At 49.6% G+C, this 21,727-nt stretch overlaps 1 protein-coding gene across 2 annotated transcripts in view; it reads right to left on the reverse strand.

The window, feature by feature from the left end:
* CA10 (carbonic anhydrase 10 (inactive)) overlaps positions 1–21,727 on the reverse strand; it is an 812,800-nt gene that overhangs the window by 29,916 nt on the left and 761,157 nt on the right. For both annotated transcript variants that reach the window (XM_085614410.1, XM_085614411.1), the window contains exon 7: positions 1,111–1,265. In XM_085614410.1, the coding sequence (XP_085470536.1) occupies positions 1,111–1,265 (155 nt within the window). The remainder of the gene's footprint in view (positions 1–1,110; positions 1,266–21,727) is intronic.

Consider the following 21,727-nt stretch of genomic DNA (forward strand, 5'->3'; position numbering starts at 1 on the left):
AAATGCAAAGCTATCCACACAATTCCACATAACACAATTCAACTCCACACATTTCCATTCCACACAATTCAACACCAAACCACATATTCAACTCAACAATAGAATTACACAACACAATACATCCAATCCACACCACCTAATTCCACATCACGCCACAAAATTCAACAGCACACCACATAATTAAACTCCAGTACATACTACTCTACAACACAAAATACCATTCCACATAAACACACTCCGTAACACACAATCCCACTCCACATAATTCCAGTGCACTCAATATCACATAATTCCGCTGCACAGCATGTCACATAATTCCACTACACTAATCCATTCCACACAACACAATTTCACATCACACAATTCCACAACTAACAATTCCAATCCAACCCACATAATTCAACTACACTCCACATACATACACTCCATAAAACATGGGTAAAAGACATTGTCATTTACAACAATAGCTCTAACTCAAACAAATGTGAGTGCTATTGCATACCCAATGCTTGTTTCTTAAGCTCCCCATCTCTTATCTTTCTTCCTCCACCCTCTTCCCGTTATTCTTTCAGCTCACTGGCATTCACTTTCCCCCAAAGCCCGCCAAATCAGTTGCTCTGCCCCTCTCCCTTTAGTGCTTTTTTTATTTAGTTGGTTTTCTATTTTCCTTTTTTGGAGGGCCTGGCAAATGAAATTCACTGCTGGGCCACTGCTCTTTCAAAAGAGGTGTTCGCACACATTCATCTTTTTTGTTTTACCATTCCAAGATAGCTGACATCAATTGCGCCTTAAAAATGCATGAAGTGAACGTGTGCATGTATATATCATGCTAGCCCATCAAAGCGCCAGGAAGCATATGTATAATGACGCATACACGCCATCACACTTTTTTTCTTTTCTTTTTTTATACTAATGCTGCACAGCATCCTTAAAGAGAATTTTTTCCTGGTTTTACCACTGCTGAACAGCAGACAGTGACTTTCTAGTTTTGGTTTCCAACTGAAGTTACTTTATTTCTGTTATAATGAAGGAATACTGACAGAGAGATGTGCTAAACAAATAAAATCTAATTACATGCAACACCACTGAGTAATTAGTTTATTTACATACCTGCATCCTTGTTATGTAGATTGGTTTGTTCATTATTATCCAGCTTGCTGTTTCATAACATGGTGGGATTGTCATTGACCCATCATATGTAATGAAACTAGAGGTCTCAGGATACATTTCTTCTATATTGAGTCCTTGCAGTAAATATGCATCATCTGGAAAATAATTTAAATTCAAACATTTAAATAAATACAGAGATTTGTACCCTTTGTTCACTCCTATATATAGTTGCATGTTTAAAGCCAAAATAAATTAAAATGTTGACACGGGTATAAGGATAGAAAATATATTTTGCACGTAGAGCTCAATTCGCATGCCTCTGCAGTTGCCATCGCATCCGTTCCTCCTTTCTCACTGTTTCCAAAATGGACACCTGCGTCATGAAAAAAGTAGCTATACCCGAGACTCTTTCTGTAGCTCTGCCTCTGATTCATATTGCCCCTCTATTTCTCCCATTTTGTTTACTTATAGTCAATCTCTTAGCATTCTCGGATAAAGGATCTTCTTCAGAGGATGGGATAGCTGCCTAATTCTTTGCCCTTTACAATATCGCGTTGATGGAGTTATCTCTGTTTCTGCCACTGGGTTCATGAAAGTGTGGGGGCTGGTGACTGGTGGCTGACAGGTGATAGTTGAGGGTCGTGAAATACCACCATGCCTGGACTAGTTAACCATATGTATAGGTAAAGGAAAGTACATTATTCTTAACATACTGAGAAGCACCCGCAGTATGTTAGAGAGATTAGAAATGTTGGTGCAGATAATGTAATCCCCTTTCAAGTAACATACTCTGTACCCCCAGATGTTGGTGGAAAGTCCACCACCTGCCACTGGCATTAACAGAACGTCTACCAGACCATTCACCACCAAAGTAGCTTCACTCATTATGAAGAAAGACACTTTGGGGAAGGCCTCACCACTACCATGACAGAAAACTGGCAGGATGGCAGTTCTGTATGAAAGAAAATGAAAATATATTACAGAGGTGGAAATCTCTCCAGCAAAACTATAAATGAGCCTCTGTGTGTTTGTAACAGATAATCCCATAGATGTTGCAAACTTTTGGAAATCTTCTTTTCCATTCTACACAACCACATCTCATTGTTCTAATGCATATTTTGTGTGTTTCTGTAAGATACATTTATTTAATTACCATGTTACAGGAACACAACATTTCCTGAAGTCATATGGCAATCCTAGACCTCCCATTCTACTGTAGTAAGGATGTGAATGGAAACCTCTGTACATTTCAGATTTTCAGTTATACAGATATTCATCTTTTTGCTTTCCTTATTGCAGTGACAGCTAGGTGCCGATTCCGATCCGTTAAAAATATTTCCCGTACTAATCGTATCCGGATTTTTTTACGTACGAATCGTACAAGTCCCGTACAAACTGGCAAGTACGATCCGTATGTTAAAAAATCCATACGAATCGCATTGGGAAAATTCCCCGACACGTCCTCGGGTCGGAAAAAGTGTCCGACACGTCCCCGGACAGTTTTACGTACGAATCGGGAAACTGAAGTCCGAGCGCGCAAGTACGATCCGTCCCGTCCGTCCGAATGCACAACCGTATGTAAAAAACACCGTACGGAGCGAACTCCCATGGCAAGCATGGAGACGTCCAAACATGTGCCCGCATACGCGCCGAACACCCCCCCAGCCCACCCCCCAAGTACGCGCCGTACCCCCAGCCTCTCCATGTACGCGCCGTACCCCCAGCCCCCCTGTTAGAATGGGGAACCTCTGGTTGGCACAGGTAAGCACTTGTGACAAGCAGTGGTCCCTTCTTCTATTCAGGGCGAGAGAATTACCCCTTCAGAACAACCCCTGCTCACCCTATAGGTAGTGTGGCGCGAGCAGTCAGGGCTAAACTTCAGGGCTCTAGTCAGCTAAGCATTTATGATCACACACAGTAAACCACAATGATCCCCCACAAATGGACACCAGGCGTAAGTTGTATCAAAAATACGGATGCTTTATATAAAAGATTCTTGGTTACGCAGGCATGTACAAGACCATCAATAACGGTTGCGAAATGGAAGCCACAAGATGATAATTAGGCACTGTTCTTTTCTTTGGTAACTTATTTGATCACGAGCGCTTCGCAGGGCTCGGTTTGAGTCGGTCCAGTCACGATGATGCGCAAGGCACCCGGGATACAGTGATACGGGGAAATCAGAACGTTGCGGACCCCGAGTCTGATAGAAAGTTCACTGTACCTGGGAACGTGCGAGGTGCTTGGACGAGTCTTCGGGGGAGATGCAGGTTCTGCACCTCGTGGGTCTCCGGATCAAGAATTCAGCGGGCGGCTCTCGGTAGACAGGTGCGGCCCAGAGCCTCCGACACGGACTGTGCGGGAGGTCACTGCGAAGGGCGGCACGGTCAGACTCAGGCTGGGAGGTGAAGCGGGGCGGCCGGATACGTTACGACGTACGGGCGGCCGTCCGAGGCTTGATTTCCCTTCCCAATTAGAAATCCGGCGAGAGGGCACCAGGCACGCTCCAGTGGCAGGCAGGTGACAGGGAAGCGGGGCGGCCAGCCTCGATGGGTCCAGAGCGACTCAGGTAGAGCGGGGCTCTCGGCGAGGGGAGGCGGCCAGGCTTCTGGGTGTCACGGCCCTAGGAGGGGTGGCAGGGTGCGCAGAGCACTCCGGCGGGAGAAAGCACACGGCTCGAGTTCTCAGACGAGCGGAGACACGGTGAACCCACTGGTCCTGGGGTTCAGTTCAGGGGGCAAGCTCTTCTTCCAAGCCCTTGGAGATAGTTGAAAACAAAGTGCAAAGTCTATTTCAGTCTTTTCCTCTCCTTCCTCAGCAAGGCACCTACTGCAGGCCAGTCCCTCAGGTCAGGGAAAGTTACTCCTCCTTCAGCTTCTTCCAGGTCCTTCTAGTCGGGCAGAGTTCCTTCGTGGTTCAATCTGGATCTGATCTCTTAGGAGCCAGGCTCCTACTTTTATACAGGGATTCTTTTGTTCTTTAGCGCCAGGGGGCCTGGGCCTGGCTCAGTCCAGTTTTGGAGCACTCTGTTGTGGTGACTCGGCTTGTTCCTTTCAGCAGCAGGGCAGAGACATCAGCTGCTCCACAGGGGGCGGCGCCGGCTTTGTGGTGGCAGAGCACAGGTCTATTCAAGAGTCAGGGTGCACTCCTCCCACCCATCCTGGTGTAATCTCTCTACCCACCACCTGGCAGCCAACCTGTCTCCTGGAATCCCCCAGCCCTGCTCCTGTACTGTTGCTAGGCAGAACACACACACACAGCAGAGGCGGACTGAGATGGTCAGGCACGCAAAGGCTAACTTTCTAAAAGTAGCATTTGCAAACCCAGGATATTAAAATAACCTTTACTAAAAGATGTATTTTATTATCCCGAGTTCAGGCATACTAAACATGACGTTCTACCATGCTCTCTGAGTCCACTGGGGTCACAGCGTGTAGCGATCCCAGTAGCCCATTCTGGCCTATGGAGAGCAGGTAGCCTTCAATAGTGAAAAACGAAAATAGCTGTAATTCACTACTAAGACATGCCACACACATCAGGGCATGTCCTACCTTATACCTACAATGCACCCTGCGCTTAGGCCTACCAGAGGGGTGACTAACATGTAGTTAAGGGAAGGTTTAGGGACTGGTAAGTGGGGACACTTGCTCAGTCAGCGCGACGGTACCAGACCGCGCGCAGGTTCTGCAGTGGCAGACCCTAGACACATTTTACCCCGCTGCTTCGGTGGGTGGCACAACCAGTGCTGCAAGCCCACTAGCAGCATTTGGATATACGAGCCCTTGGCACCCCTGGTGCACTCTACTAGGGACTGATAGTAAACCAAATAAACCAAACGTGGAAGTCAATTCACATAATACATTTTACCATAGGGAGCACTTGCACTGTGGCACTGGATGGCAGTGGCACAGTGCCCTGAGCAGCTAACACCAACACAAAAACACCTTGAGGCACAGACAAAAATGGAAGGGTGACCCACGCCAATGGTGCCAGGTCTAACACGTGTCCCCTCCAGCTGAAAAGTGGGGAGAACTACCCTACCCCAGGGAGTTCTTCATCACTAAGGCGGAAAAACCTGGACAGACCGTCAGCATTGGCGTGATCTGTGCCAGGGCGATGCTCCACCGTAAAGTCCATACCCTGTAGGGAGATGGACCACCTCAACAGTTTTGGGTTCTCACCCCTCATTTGCATCAACCATCTGAGGGGCCTGTGGTCGGTCTGAACCCGGAAGTGAGACCCAAACAAGTAGGGTCTTAGCTTCTTCAGCGCCCAGACCACAGCAAATGCTTCTCGTTCTATCGCACTCCACCTTTGTTCCCGGGGAAGCAGCCTCCTGCTAATAAAGGCTACGGGTTGGTCAAAGCCCTCCTCAGTGATCTGTGAGAGAACAGCCCCTACACCATGCTCTGATGCATCCGTCTGCACCAGGAACTCTTTGGAGAAGTCAGGAGCCAAGAGCACGGGCGCCGTGCACATGGCAGTTTTCAGGGTGTCGAAGGCTTTCTGACAGGTGTCAGTCCATATCACTTTTCTGGGCTGCTTCTTCGAAGTCAGCTCTGTCAAGGGGGCAACGATGCTGCCATACCCCTTGACAAACCTCCTGTAGTACCCGGTGAGTCCTAAAAAGGCCCTCACCTCCGTCTGGGTCTTTGGGGGCTCCCAAGCCAGGATGGTTTCAACTTTGGGCTGGAGGGGCGCCACCTGGCCGCTCCCCACTTGGTGTCCCAAGTACACCACTGAACCCTGCCCGATCTGACACTTGCTTGCCTTGATCGTGAGGCCTGCCTTGCGCAGCGCCATCAACACTTCCCAGAGATGTTGCAGGTGTTCTTCCCATGTGCCGCTGAACACTGCGATGTCATCCAGGTAGGCGGCGCTGAACTCGGTCAGCCCAGCCAACACCTGGTTGACCAACCTCTGGAAGGTGGCAGGGGCATTCTTCATCCCAAAGGGCATCACCCGGAACTGGTAATGCCCATCTGGTGTAGAGAATGCGGACCTCTCTTTGGCCCCCTCAGTTAAGGCGATCTGCCAGTACCCAGACGTTAAATCAAACGTGCTGAGGTACCGTGCAGCCCCTAACCGATCGATGAGCTCATCAGCTCTGGGGATGGGGTGCGCGTCAGTCTTCGTGACTGAGTTGAGTCCTCGGTAGTCCACACAGAACCGGAGTTCGGGCGTGGCACCCGGCGCTGCAGCCTTTGGGACCAAGACCACTGGGCTGGCCCAAGGACTGCTGGAGGACTCAACCACCCCTAGGGCAAGCATCTTCGAGACCTCCTCTTTGATGCAGGCTCTGACCCTGTCAGTTACCCGGTAGGCCTTGTGCTTCACAGGTAAGCTGTCTCCTGTATCTACATCATGGACGCACCAATTTGTGATACCAGGAACCAGGGAGAACAGGTCAGGGAACTGCCCCAGCAGCTGGCGACAGTCACCCTGTTGCTCAGGGGTCAGGGTGGGTGAGAGGTTAACTCCATCCACTGACCCGTCTCGCTCTGAGGCTACCAAGAGGTCAGGAAGAGGCTCGGACTCCTCTTCCGTCCCATCATCGGTGGCCAAGAGTATGCCCACTTCGGACCTCTCCAAGTGGGGCTTCAGTCGATTGACATGTAGGACCCTTAAGGGGTTCCTAGGAGACCGCAAGTTCACCAAGTAGGTGACAGAACTCTTGCGCTCCACAATCTCAAAGGGTCCGGTCCACTTGTCCTGGAGTGCACAAGGCTCCACAGGGGCCAGGACCCACACTTTTTGGCCAGGTTGAAGCTCAACCAGAGTGGCGTTCTGGTCGTACCACCGCTTCATTTCCTCCTGGCTGGCTTCCAGGTTTGCCTCAGCAAGTTGCCTGAAACGCCTAGTCTGGTTCCGGAAAGCCAGCATGTAACTGTATACATTCTGGGGAGGTTTCCTGGGAGATTGCTCCCAGCCTTCCTTGACCAGACTAAGAGGTCCTCGTACTGGGTGGCCATACAAAAGCTCAAAGGGACTGAACCCTAGAGACTTTTGTGGCACCTCGCGGTACGCAAAGAGAAGGCATGGTAAGAGGACGTCCCACTTACGCCTCATGGGTTCCTCGAGACCCATAATCATGCCCTTCAGGGTTCGGTTGAAGCGCTCAACCAACCCGTTTCCTTGGGGATGGTAAGGTGTGGTGAACTTGTAGGTTACACCACACTCTTGCCAAAGGGACTTCATATATTTCGATATGAAGTTGGTCCCCCTGTCAGACACCACCTCTAGAGGGAATCCTACTCGTGAGAAAATTCCCATCAGTGCCCGTCCCACCACGGGGGCCGTCACTGTCCTCAGAGGGATGGCTTCAGGGTACCGGGTGGCATGGTCCACCAAGACCAGGATAAACCTGTTGCCCATGGCTGTCTTGGGGTCCAGTGGCCCCACAATGTCAATCCCCACCCGCTGGAATGGGGTACTGACCACAGGGAAAGGTTGGAGTGGAGCCCTCAGCTTCCTTCCACTCTTGCCACTTGCCTGGCAAGTCTGGCATGTCCTGCAGTGAGTGTCAGAACTCCTGCGCATTTGGGGCCAATAAAAGTGGGTGACAAGCCTTTCAAAGGTCTTGTCCTGCCCCAAATGTCCTGCTAACGGTACGTCGTGAGCCAGCCCCAGTAGGAAGGCTCTGAACTTCTGGGGTACCACCAGCGCACGGGCTGACCCAGGTTCAGCAACCTTAGGCTCCGAGTATAGGAGGTTGTTCTCCCAGTAGATCAAGTGAGTTCCGGACTGATCACCATTGGCCTGGGCTGCAGCCTGCTGCCGCATACCCTCTAGAGAGGGGCACTCTTTCTGCTCCCTGCAGAATTCCTCCCTGGTGGGGCCTCCTTCTTGCTGCCAATGGGTCAGCTCAGGCAGGTCCCCCAGTTCGGCTATCTGTTCCCCGGTAGGCTCCAGGGCATCCCCCTCAAGGTCTGCTTCCTCCTGGGCCGTGGGAACTTCAGGAGCCGGATTCCCGTGCCTCCCTTGCCCTCTCTCTAAGGCCGGTTCCTGGGCCTCTCCCTCAGGCTCCAGGGTTCCTTCAACACCCCTACCGGCTGCCATCGACCGGGTGGTCACGCACGCCCAATCAGGCAAGCCCACCATCCGCAGGTGAGTTGTCTTCTCCACCTTTTCCCAAGGGGAGCTCTCCAAATCGTTACATAGGAGACAATCAACAGGCATGGCCTCTCTCACAGCCACTTGCAGAGTACCAGAGACCCCCCCCCACTCAAAGGGAACCTGAGCCATTGGACACTGACTCTCTGTGTTGTCGGCGTTGACAACACGGCAGAATGCGTGTGGGACAACCTGCTCTTGAGACACCAGGTGTTGCTTGACAGCCGTCACACTGGCTCCTGTATCTCTAAGAGCCCCCACCCTCTTGCCATTTATGGTCACCCACTGCCCATACTTTTGAGTATTGGGGGGCAGCTGGGCCTCAGCGACCATCTCACTGTCTCCTAATGAGACTAGGGTCATCTGTACGGGATCCCCGGCCCCTTGGACATCTATCTCCCTCCCCAAGGCTACACTATTCACCTGCTTGGGGGGTGGAGCACCAGAGGGTGCTGGTTTACCATACAGGGGGCACTTGGGATCCACGGAAATGTGCCCCAGGTTGTTACACTTGTAACATCTGAGGGGCCCTCTTTGAACAGGGTTACCTGTCGGGGCCCCGGTCTGCTTCGGGGGTGGGGGTGGCTGAGAACCTTTCCCTTGGTTCCCTTGGGAATTACTTTGGGGCCCTCTGTAGAACTCCCTCTGTTTACCCTTGTCCCCCCCACTCTTCTGCTGGGGACCCTGAACACCTTTGGCGGGGCCTCCCACGGGACCCTTGTGGACCCTGGTGCTGATCCAGCGGTCCGCCTCCTCAGCAAGCTTCCTCGGGTTGGACAGCTTGCTATCGATCAGGTGCTGGCGTAGCTCAGGAAAACAATTATCCGACAAGTGCTCCCATGCAATTAAATCAAACAGCCCTTGGTAATCGTTCACTTTGCTACCCTTCACCCAACCATCCAGCGCTCTGCAAAAAAAGGTCACATATTCTACATAAGTGGTACCAGGTTTCTTGGTGCAATCCCTAAATCTCTGTCTGTACAATTCAGGAGTTAACCCATACCTTGTCATAAGAGCCTCCTTCATGTGTGGATAGGATGTGTGGACATCAGAGGGGAGGTCTAGCAGTGTGTCCCGCCCCTCACTCAGGAACCTTCCCCACAACCCCGCTCCCCAATCCTTCTCAGGGACCCGGTGGGAGGACATGGCTACTTCATAGGCCCTGAACCACTGCCCAATATCATCCTGCTTATAATATTCTTTGACTACATCTTTAGGAATGTGCACCCTTGACTCTGTTGAATTGCTGCCACCAGAGGGTGAGTTGTCTAAACTCCTGGCCTTGAGATCCAACTCCCTCATTTTTACCTCATGCTCCATGGCCAGTTTCTGCCTTTCCATCTCCATTTGCAGTTTTGCCATCTCCACCTCATGTGCTCGTGCAGCACTCCTGTCGGCCATCTCCTCGGGCGACAGGCCTCTGCTAGGCTCAAAAGCACCTTCTGGGGGTATCACCTCTCGTGCATTCTCTGGAAACTTTGATTCGTGCCAGGCTCTCAGCGCCTTTACGTACTGATCCTTGGTCGTTAGTCCACTTTGCTTAATTCTGTACTTGGAGAGATATCCTTTCAGGACATCATTTGTGCACTTCCTCAGTGCCTCGGGCTCCCAATCGATGTCATCCACTCCAGAGAATACAGAGGATGCTCCGCCTCCACCGACTGAGCTAGGCATGGTTTCTTAAGGTGGAGATTCTTCTTTAGCAACAACTGTCAATCTGTGGCTGCGTTATAGGTCTGCTCTACGTGGTGATCAATAATTCACTGTATGTAAATCACAAATGCAAATTCGAAATCCCACTGCTGCCACCAATGTTAGAATGGGGAACCTCTGGTTGGCACAGGTAAGCACTTGTGACAAGCAGTGGTCCCTTCTTCTATTCAGGGCGAGAGAATTACCCCTTCAGAACAACCCCTGCTCACCCTATAGGTAGTGTGGCGCGAGCAGTCAGGGCTAAACTTCAGGGCTCTAGTCAGTTAAGCATTTATGATCACACACAGTAAACCACAATGATCCCCCACAAATGGACACCAGGCGTAAGTTGTATCAAAAATACGGATGCTTTATATAAAAGATTCTTGGTTACGCAGGCATGTACAAGACCATCAATACCGGTTGCGAAATGGAAGCCACAAGATGATAATTAGTCACTGTTCTTTTCTTTGGTAACTTATTTGATCACGAGCGCTTCGCAGGGCTCGGTTTGAGTCGGTCCAGTCACGATGATGCGCAAGGCACCCGGGATACAGTGATACGGGGAAATCAGAACGTTGCGGACCCCGAGTCCGATAGAAAGTTCACTGTACCTGGGAACGTGCGAGGTGCTTGGACGAGTCTTCGGGGGAGATGCAGGTTCTGCACCTCGTGGGTCTCCGGATCAAGAATTCAGCGGGCGGCTCTCGGTAGACAGGTGCGGCCCAGAGCCTCCGACACGGACTGTGCGGGAGGTCACTGCGAAGGGCGGCACGGTCAGACTCAGGCTGGGAGGTGAAGCGGGGCGGCCGGATACGTTACGACGTACGGGCGGCCGTCCGAGGCTTGATTTCACTTCCCAATTAGAAATCCGGCGGGAGGGTGAGAGGGCACCAGGCACGCTCCAGTGGCAGGCAGGTGACAGGGAAGCGGGGCGGCCAGCCTCGATGGGTCCAGAGCGACTCAGGTAGAGCGGGGCTCTCGGCGAGGGGAGGCGGCCAGGCTTCTGGGTGTCACGGCCCTAGGAGGGGTGGCAGGGTGCGCAGAGCACTCCGGCGGGAGAAAGCACACGGCTCGAGTTCTCAGACGAGCGGAGACACGGTGAACCCACTGGTCCTGGGGTTCAGTTCAGGGGGCAAGCTCTTCTTCCAAGCCCTTGGAGATAGTTGAAAACAAAGTGCAAAGTCTCTTTCAGTCTTTTCCTCTCCTTCCTCAGCAAGGCACCTACTGCAGGCCAGTCCCTCAGGTCAGGGAAAGTTACTCCTCCTTCAGCTTCTTCCAGGTCCTTCTAGTCGGGCAGAGTTCCTTCGTGGTTCAATCTGGATCTGATCTCTTAGGAGCCAGGCTCCTACTTTTATACAGGGATTCTTTTGTTCTTTAGCGCCAGGGGGCCTGGGCCTGGCTCAGTCCAGTTTTGGAGCACTCTGTTGTGGTGACTCGGCTTGTTCCTTTCAGCAGCAGGGCAGAGACATCAGCCGCTCCACAGGGGGCGGCGCCGGCTTTGTGGTGGCAGAGCACAGGTCTATTCAAGAGTCAGGGTGCACTCCTCCCACCCATCCTGGTGTAATCTCTCTACCCACCACCTGGCAGCCAACCTGTCTCCTGGAATCCCCCAGCCCTGCTCCTGTACTGTTGCTAGGCAGAACACACACACACAGCAGAGGCGGACTGAGATGGTCAGGCACGCAAAGGCTAACTTTCTAAAAGTAGCATTTGCAAACCCAGGATATTAAAATAACCTTTACTAAAAGATGTATTTTATTATCCCGAGTTCAGGCATACTAAACATGACGTTCTACCATGCTCTCTGAGTCCACTGGGGTCACAGCGTGTAGCGATCCCAGCAGCCCATTCTGGCCTATGGAGAGCAGGTAGCCTTCAATAGTGAAAAACGAAAATAGCTGTAATTCACTACTAAGACATGCCACACACATCAGGGCATGTCCTACCTTATACCTACAATGCACCCTGCGCTTAGGCCTACCAGAGGGGTGACTAACATGTAGTTAAGGGAAGGTTTAGGGACTGGTAAGTGGGGACACTTGCTCAGTCAGCGCGACGGTACCAGACCGCGCGCAGGTTCTGCAGTGGCAGACCCTAGACACATTTTACCCCGCTGCTTCGGTGGGTGGCACAACCAGTGCTGCAAGCCCACTAGCAGCATTTGGATATACGAGCCCTTGGCACCCCTGGTGCACTCTACTAGGGACTGATAGTAAACCAAATAAACCAACGTGGAAGTCAATTCACATAATACATTTTACCATAGGGAGCACTTGCACTGTTGGCACAGTGCCCTGAGCAGCTAACACCAACACAAAAACACCTTGAGGCACAGACAAAAATGGAAGGGTGACCCACGCCAATGGTGCCAGGTCTAACACCCCCCATGTACGCGCCGTACCCCCACCCCCGTAGGGTAGGTACGGAGCGTACCCCCACCCCCGTAGGTACGGGGTGTACCACCACTCCCCCATATGTACGGGGCGTACCCCCCGTATGTACGGGGCGTACCACCACCCCCCGTATGTACGAGGTGTACCCCCGTATGTACAGTGCGTACCACCACCCTCCGTATGTACGGGGTGTACCCCCCGTATGCTACGCGCTGGGGGTACGCACTGTACATACGGTGGTGGGGGTACGGCGCAGACATGGGGGGGATACTGGGGTACGGTGCGGACATGGGGGGATGCTGGGGTATGGTGCGGACATGGGGGGGATGCTGGGGTACGGTGCGGACATGGGGGGGATGCTGGGGTACGGTGCGGACATGGGGGGGATGCTGGGGTACGGTGCGAAGATGGGGGGATGCTGGGGTACGGTGCGGACGTGTAGGGATGGGGGTACGGTGCGTACCGGGCCCCCTTTTCGTCGTGCATCGCGGCGTACTTAGCTTTTCCGGCACTTTTTGGGTCCCGTAAAAATTTTGCCGTGTAAAGTGCTGTGGGTACGAATCGTACTTGCTGATTCGTAAAACGCTGCCTGACTCCGTGCGAATGTCGCGTACGCGGTGTCCCGGATCCGATTTGTATGTTTTTTTTGCCGGTCTGTGTTTTTTACGATTCGTACGGAAATGGCGTTTCTGTACGAATCGTACTTGCGGGTTTGTAAGGTGTCTTTCCCGGGTACGAGTCGGACGGAGAAAACGCTCCGTCCGACGGTTCGTACCCGGTTTTTCCAGGATCGGAATCGGCACCTAATGTATCGAAATTAGATCATATTATTTGACTTTGCTGGAGAGGAAGTAAACTTGGAAATCATTTGAGTGGGCTTTACAAGGTGGGCCCAGAGTTGTTGCCACACACCATTTTTAGGTCGAGCCTACAGCGCTTGTGCTATCAGGCGAACTGTTGCATGGACTATGTGGGGTCTGACTCCTCCCACCGTTTTGGACTGGCTTTAGTCTGTGTCATTGAAAAATGGTAGCCTGCAAATGGCTAATAGTTGCAGCATGTCCCTCCTTTTCTTTCAAGTCAACTCCTACGGGGTTCAGTGACTAAATAGCGAGGGACATAATATAGAATGCCCAAAATATCGACGCCAAAATATAGAAGGACAGAATATCGACTCCCTATCTACAAACAGGTAAGTACTAAAATATCGATTCCAAAATATAGAATGTTAAAATATAGTTAGCTAAAATATCGAATTTTTTAAATGTATTAAAACTAATATAAAAGTAATTAAATATTAAAAACAATTAAATAAAACATACATAATATAATATAAAAAAGCTTAAAATGTAAATATAATAAAAGTAATGTAAAAAAAGTAGAGCTTTTGTTGGATAGTGAGAGCGTAAAAATTACTATTCCCACTCCAGTGAGTGCAACAGTAGGGAAAACGTTAGATAGCGTAGGGGTAAAAATTACTATTCCCACTCCAGTGAGTGCAACAGTAGGGAAAGCGTTGGATAGCGTAGGTGTAAAAATTACTATTCCCACTCCAGAGAGTGCAACAGTAGGGAAAGCGTTGGATAGCGGGAGGGTAAAAATTACTATTCCCACTACAGAGAGTGCAACAGTAGGGAAAGCGTTGGATAGCGGGAATGGAAAAATTATTATTCCCACTCCAGTGAGTGCAACAGTAGGGAAAGCGTTGGATAGCGTAGGGGTAAAAATTACTATTCCCACTCCAGTGAGTGCAACAGTAGGGAAAACGTTGGATAGCGTAGGGGTAAAAATTGCTATTCCCACTCCAAAGAGTGCAACAGTAGGGAAAGCATTGGATAGCGGGAGAGTTAAAATTACTATTCCCACTCCAGAGAGTGCAACAGTAGGGAAATCGTTGGATAGCGGGAAGGGAAAAATTACTATTCCCACTCCAGTGACTCCAACAGTAGGGAAAGCATTGGATAGCGTAGGGGTAAAAATTACTATTCCCACTCCAGAGAGTGCAACAGTACAGAAAGCATTGGATAGCAGGAAGAGAAAAATTACTATTCCCACTCCAATGAGTGCAACAGTAGGGAAAGCGTTGGATAGCGGGAGGATAAAATGTACTATTCCCACTCCAGAGAGTGCAACAGTAGGGAAAGCGTTGGATAGCGGGAAGGGAAAAATTACTATTCCCACTCCAATGAGTGCAACAGTAGGGAAAGCGTTGGATAGCGTAGGGGTAAAAATTACTATTCCCACTCCAGTGAGTGCAACAGTAGGGAAAGCATTGGATAGCGGGAGAGTTAAAATTATTATTCCCACTCCAGAGAGTGCAACAGTAGGGAAATCCTTGGATAGCGGGAAGGGAAAAATTACTATTCCCACTCCAGTGACTCCAACAGTAGGGAAAGCATTGGATAGCGTAGGGGTAAAAATTACTATTCCCACTCCAGAGAGTGCAACAGTACAGAAAGCATTGGATAGCGGGAGAGTTAAAATTACTATTCCCACTCCAGAGAGTGCAACAGTAGGGAAATCGTTGGATAGCAGGAAGAGAAAAATTACTATTCCCACTCCAATGAGTGCAACAGTAGGGAAAGTGTTGGATAGCGTAGGGGTAAAAATTATTATTTCCACTCCAGTGAGTGCAACAGTAGGGAAAACGTTGGATAGCGTAGGGGTAAAAATTACTATTCCCACTCCAAAGAGTGCAACAGTAGGGAAAGCGTTGGATAGCGGGAGGATAAAATTTACTATTCCCACTCCAGTGAGTGCAACAGTAGGGAAAGAGTTGGATAGCGGGAGGGTAAAAAATACTATTCCCACTCCTGAGAGTGCAAAAGTAGGGAAAGTAATGATTTAATTTTAAAATAAGATTACATTAATTATCACTACCAATAAAAAGTTAATTAAAAATAATTAACAATTAATAACAATCAATTACCATTGAAAACAATTAGTTAGCAATTAATAAAAATTATTTACCAATTAATACAAATTAATTACCAATTAATAATTAATTATCAATTATCAATACACATAAATAAAAAAAAAGATTTACTTTTATTACAATTAATTTACTTCCCACCCAATTCCCCTATAAACCCACAACCCACTCCCAATAATAAAAAAGACAATTAATATGATCAATTAATCAATTAATAAAAATAATTTTGCAATTAATAAAAATTATTTAGCAATTCATACAAATTATTTACCCATTTATACAAATTAATTACCAATTAATAATTATCAATTAATTATCAATACACATAAATAAAAAAAATATTATTTACTTTATTACAATTAAATTACTTCCCACCCAATTCCCCAACAAACCCACAACCCGCTCCTAATAAAAAATACAATTAACATAATTATCAATTATTCAATTATTTTAAATTAATTACCAATTAATAAAAATTAATTACCAATTAATAATTATCAATCAATTAATTATCAAAACATATAAATATAATTAATATTTAATTTGCCATAATTAAATTACTTCCAACCCTATTCCACTATAAACCCACAACCCGCTACGGAATTAAATTACGCAAAAATTAAATTACATAACATAAATTAAACATACATTACAAAAATAATACATAATTTTAACACATATACTACCATACATAACACTAATTTTTTTTCGATATTATAGATATCTATATTTTTAAATTTGATATTATGGTAATCTATATTTTAAAATTCGATATTATGGAATTCTATATTTTTAAATTCTATATTGTGGAAATCGATATTTCGTACCCCAATTTCGATATTCTGACCTATCTATATTTTGATAATTCGATATTCTATCCACTCTATATTTTGTATTCGATATTCTGCGCAGTCGATATTTCTGAATCGATATTTAGGGTGTTCATCCACCTACGGAGTATTGCTGCGGGAACGAGCAGCGATGCGCCAGCTGCTTGCGTGCTTTGTTTTCTAATGCAAATCATTCATCCGACATTGGCTGGGCATGAGCACTGACGTCAGGAGAGTCAGTGTGATTCTTTGGGGGGATTTTCGCCCTCAGCTGGTTTCATTTTGCTATTGGTGCCACATGGCTTTTGGTTTTACATCCGCTTGACTGTAACTTCTTTGATCACGTGATATATTAGCCGCCTGTCTATCCTACCAGAAGTTTAGAAAATCAGGCTTTCACTCTGCCAGGGGCTCCAGGAGGAGAAGGGAGACGAGTGGCTCTTCTCCATGCTATATAAAGCTCGGCCTTGGAGGGGAGAAGAGTCTATCTGGTTGAGAAAGAGGCGCAAGCTGCCTATAGATGAGGTACTCTGGCTCATCTGAAAGCGTGGTAGGTAGACTCCTGAGACAGGATGGCAGCTGCAAGGGGGTGAGGCTGGTGAAACACTGCTGTAGGTACGAAGATAGGGGTGCCTTGTTTGGTTTCAGATGCTATCATGCATAGAGGGTGAGAAGGACACTGGTACCGTAATACATGTGTTAAAAAATCCTTTAAAATACATAGGGTACTTACAACAAAATGTGCAGAGTAAACAGCAAGCCCTCCCAAGCATCGCCGGTGAACAAGTCACGTCACTAGGTACAGCGAGAATGGAAACACACAGGGTAGCACAACGGACACGCGGTAAAGGATTAACACATCACAGCAATAGCAAGGTGTGATCACCAGCTGCTAGTAAGAGTTGTGTGTGGTACACATGGTCTATATAGTAACAGCAACTGAGGGATTCATTTTCCACATGGTACTGCAGAATAATTGGAGACCGGACATAACAGGGAGGCCCTATTCAGATTTATGAGAAAATGGAGGTTGCACTACTGATATTTTGCAGCCTTCCAGTTGCCGTGTCTTTGACAAATACTTGAGTTTGTCAAGGACCATATGCATACATTGTTTAAGAGCTTTATGCTGCAAGCTTTGTAATGTTGTTTCTATATCAAGCAACCCCTGCTCCTGAGCCGCATTCACAATAAGAAATGTCTGTTCTTGAAATTTTCTTAATGTTTTGAAAACCAGATCGTAAAGTAGGCTAAACCCCACAAACACACTGAGGGGGATATTTTCAAGAACGTGTGATAACTACTGCAAAAGTGGCTTAACGCAATTCTTCACATAGCAGTCTATTGCTGGAAAAAAACTCCGTGTTAACGTGGTATTCACAACACGGTGGCACCATGTGATAGATCCACCACAACGTGACAAATGAACACGTTAAAATCAACGTGACACCGCAAAAATGAGAAACACCAACGCGAAAAAGCGGCGATGACGCAAATCGCATTACAAAAATCGACATGCAATCCCCACTTGACAGGCGGGAAAATGCACTATAAAAGTTGAGGGAAAAACACATCCAAAAACCAAACAACAGCGAAGCACAATGGAGGCAGCCAGAGCATGTGCAGAGGACAACCAGAAACCCACAAGCCCCCCCGGAGGACCAGCCTGAGACCTTGGGGTCAAGGAAGGGCAAGGAGAAGAAGAGTAGGAAGAAAAGGTTCAGTCCGCAGGAAAACAGGATCCTGATAACAGAGGTGATAGAACACGATCAACTACTGTTTGTCACCTCCACTGTGTCACTGGTGTGGCGCCGCGGCCAGGGCGACTGATGCTGGAACTCTGGGGCTCATGGTTCGATCGCCGGCACTGGCGGCAGGTCAGCCCAGCACCATGTGACTCTGGGCAATAGCTCACTTAATCTTCCCGACAGCCCCCAGCGCTGGGATGCCTTCGGGTAGCTGTTCGCGGTTTACAAATACTGGATTTATTTTTATTTACTGGCAACCAAAAATGGAATATGGCAGACCATCGAGGATAAGGTGAATGCAGTCGGAGTGCTGAAGAGGACATTGGAAGAGGTCAAGAGGCGCTGGAATGATGTCAAGTACAAAACCAAGCAGAAACTCGCAAACAACCGGAATGCAGCAATGCAGACTGGAGGTGGGAGCCCAGTGCCACAGGAGGAGCGGGACGAGATGGAGGAAATGGTGTCCACTGTCATCAGTGGGAAGACGGTGGCAGGAGTTGGGGGACCGGACACTGCTCAACATGACTGGACACAACAGCAACTGGGTGAGTAACGACCAGGGACTAGGGGGATTGGGGGAGATGGGCACAATGGCACACATGCACAATTAAGCATAGCACAGCTGTGGACAAACAATGCCCCAGACCCCAAACTCCCACCAAGAGACCAATGCATCCAAGTATGCAACATCTCAGCACTGTATAAGCACAGAAGTCAGAGGCACACCGCATGTAAGGGAGAAGGGGCAGGCAAATCAGAGCTGCAGGGGCGATTCCCCCAAAATGCGGCACACACACACCACTTGCAGAGAACATCAACATTGACAACGATCTGGCACATTCCGCATCACGTCCACAACAGAACAGATGACACAACTGGTGCCGCTTGTGTGCAGAAACTGGCCAATCACATGTGGCATAGCAGGGAAATGTGAGTTGACAATGTACAGGTACAAACACACATCCGTGATTTTGTCGGAATGTCCACTGTTCCGCATCATATAGGCAGCTCCCCACAAACATTCACAATGTACACTGTCATGCAGTCTGAATGTAAACATGTACAATGCAACAACATACATGGGAACACAATGTTAAACTGCATCTCTCCTTCACATTGCAGAGGGAAATTCAACACCATCTGCAGAGTAGTCCCAATCTCTCTTCTCTGATGACGAAGAGGACCACGACACCTTTGACTTCGATGCCCTCCAACAGCTCGTGGATAACCTCTCCAGCCCACTTCCAGGAGTAGGGCAGGCCAGCTGCTACGAGGGGAACCCACCCCCTGCATGGAACACACAGCAGCCAGCACCGACCACCACGGCTGCCTCCCAGGACCCCCACGACGAACACATGGCCGTCCAATGCCATGTGTTGAGGTGCCAGGAGAAGCTGGCTGAACAGGTGCAGGTGGGGTTCGACTGCATGGCAGACAAACTAGACACCATACATGGGTGTCTGAGTCCCATCAGGGACCACTCACAGTCCCGAACGGACACCGACAGTCCTCTCCATGCCCTCCAACGAACCATGGCTGACATCGCCAGAGTCCTGACTCAGCGACAAGAATGACTGTTTAGTCAGAGTGCCTCCAGCGAGCTCGCCCGGAAGTTGGGACTCATGCGGAGGCTCGTGGAGAACATGGAGCGGACGCGGGCGGAAAGATCGGCTGCCACGGCTGCACACGAGCGAGAGGTAGCTGGGCCACTCAATGCCATTAAGACCCTCCTCATTCCTCATGGCATTGCTGCCACAAGGCCTGGCACTGATGATGCTGCTGCTACCACTCCATCCACATCCCTGGCCCCTGATGTGTCAGTGCCACACAGTGCGGCGGACATTCCACCTACAGCCCCTGAGGTGTCAGTACCACACAGTGCTGGAGACAGAACACCACCACCCACACGTGCGACACTTGAAACAGCAGAGGACGAAGATGCGGCTGAATCTGCCCTTGTGGTCAGAAGGAAGCAGTAGCATTCATCTCCGCCTTATGGGCTGTTTCTGCTTGGTTCCGCCCTCTGCATCATCAACTTCCAGTGTCCCCCGATGCACTTTTGTGACACTCACCTTGGACCTCGACATGGACTGCCATATTCTGTTTGGTCATCTAATGACACAGCCATTAGACTGCGGACTGGACTCCTCCTCTTCTGATGTACTTGTCATTCCCTGAAGGACTCTTGCTGGCCCTCCACGGGCTAACAATGTAAAGTGGGGTTTTCAGGGCCGTGTACTGCTCAAGCTGCAAGACTCCACTGAATGTGCATTAAACATTAATTTTCACACCGATGTGTCATGTCTATGATCTTGCAAGTGTGGATGTAAGGATGCAAGTAGGATCAATGAGTTCCCCTTACGTCCATGTTGCTTACGTTGTGGGACTTGGGTCCCAGGGTGCCACAATGCCCATTGCGTTCCGCGTGGCGCCGACACTAGAACGGAGGCACACTCACTAGTTACTTCCTTGTCCAGCCCATGACGGAACCACGCCCAGAGCCCGGGGGTCATTGTTCACACTCTTACGCTAGACTGGCATACGCCAGGCCAGCCCACTCCGCTTACGCTCACAGGGGACGACGACAATGTTACATGTCCCAGGTCTGCTGCTCACAGGTCTAAATGTCAGCATGCCACAGCCACTCCATCACGCCTGGTTTACACCCACACCACACCCCTCCAGCACAGGCATCACAGGACATGTGACCCTGCCAATAAAAAGGGCCTTACGCACGTGCTGGGCGCCATTTCCACTCTGCAACTGGGTGTCTCTGTGTGGTTATTGTTTATGCCTGAGGGCCTAGGACCCAGGAACAGCACATTTCCCGGTGCGGGGGTGACATTATGGCGTCCGCACCACGGGACTTAATTATAAAGGGTCCATGTCTTGCAGGGCACAGACTTGGTGGCACCAGATACACTGCAGCAGGCACAGGCACACCGCCACGGGACGGTGTCTTTCGATGCACTGAGGTAGGGGCACCTTAAGTGCTGAGCGGGTGTGCAGCCTGCGATGATGCGCCGTCCAGGCGGTCTGGAATGGTGGCATTATTGTGAGCCCTGCTGGACCACAGTGTAGGCCTGAGCCAGCAGGCAGTGCAGGCCTACCACCACGTGTCGTCGCCTCACGGTTCACAGAGTTAGTGGCACCTCGTGGGCTGAACGGGTGTGCAGCCTGCGATGAGGCCGGGTGCACTGATATGTTCGCTGCCATAGCTAAATCAAGATCCAGAATCAAGTGTGTGACCTGGTGGCCCGCAGTTCGGGGTTGCATGATGTGGAGGGTGCCAAGGTCGCAGGCCCCGGGCTTGGGGCTCCCAGTGGCATGTGGTGGGCCCTCTTGGAGACGACACCCCATTGGCGGAAGGTGAGCAGTGAGGCCTGGTTGCGCAGGGGCAGGCAATCACCGCTGGGCGGCGGGAGGGACTGGGGTGCATCGGCCTGTGTGCGCAGGGGTGGGCAAGCGCTGATGGCGTGTGCTACTGTAAGGACTCTGCCATTCATGTCTCTGGTGACTGTTTCAGATGAGGGACCTGGGGGACTGCAGTGTGTACTGGCATGTGGTTGGAGACACACCGGTGGCTGCAGGTGAGCAGTGAGTCCTGTGTCTGCGGTGTCGGCTCTCTCTCTCCCTCTCTTTCTCTTTCCCTCTCTTTCTCACTCCCTCTCTCCCCCGCTCTCTCTCTCTCTCTCTCTCTCTCTTTCTTTCTCTCTGTCCTTTGCTGGGCGCATGACACACCTTATCTAGATTTTTATCTTGCAGGCTGTGACTCACAGAATGCCCAGAGAAGACCCGCCGTGCCTCTTCAAGATTGTTGTTTTTTTGTTTATTCTGTAATAAAAGTTTTATTTGGTTTATATGATATGAGTGTATGATTTCCATTTTTCTGGCCACACCTGTATG

The sequence above is a fragment of the Triturus cristatus genome, chromosome 7 (genome assembly GCF_964204655.1).
Source record: "Triturus cristatus chromosome 7, aTriCri1.1, whole genome shotgun sequence".
Lineage (NCBI taxonomy): Eukaryota > Metazoa > Chordata > Amphibia > Caudata > Salamandridae > Triturus > Triturus cristatus.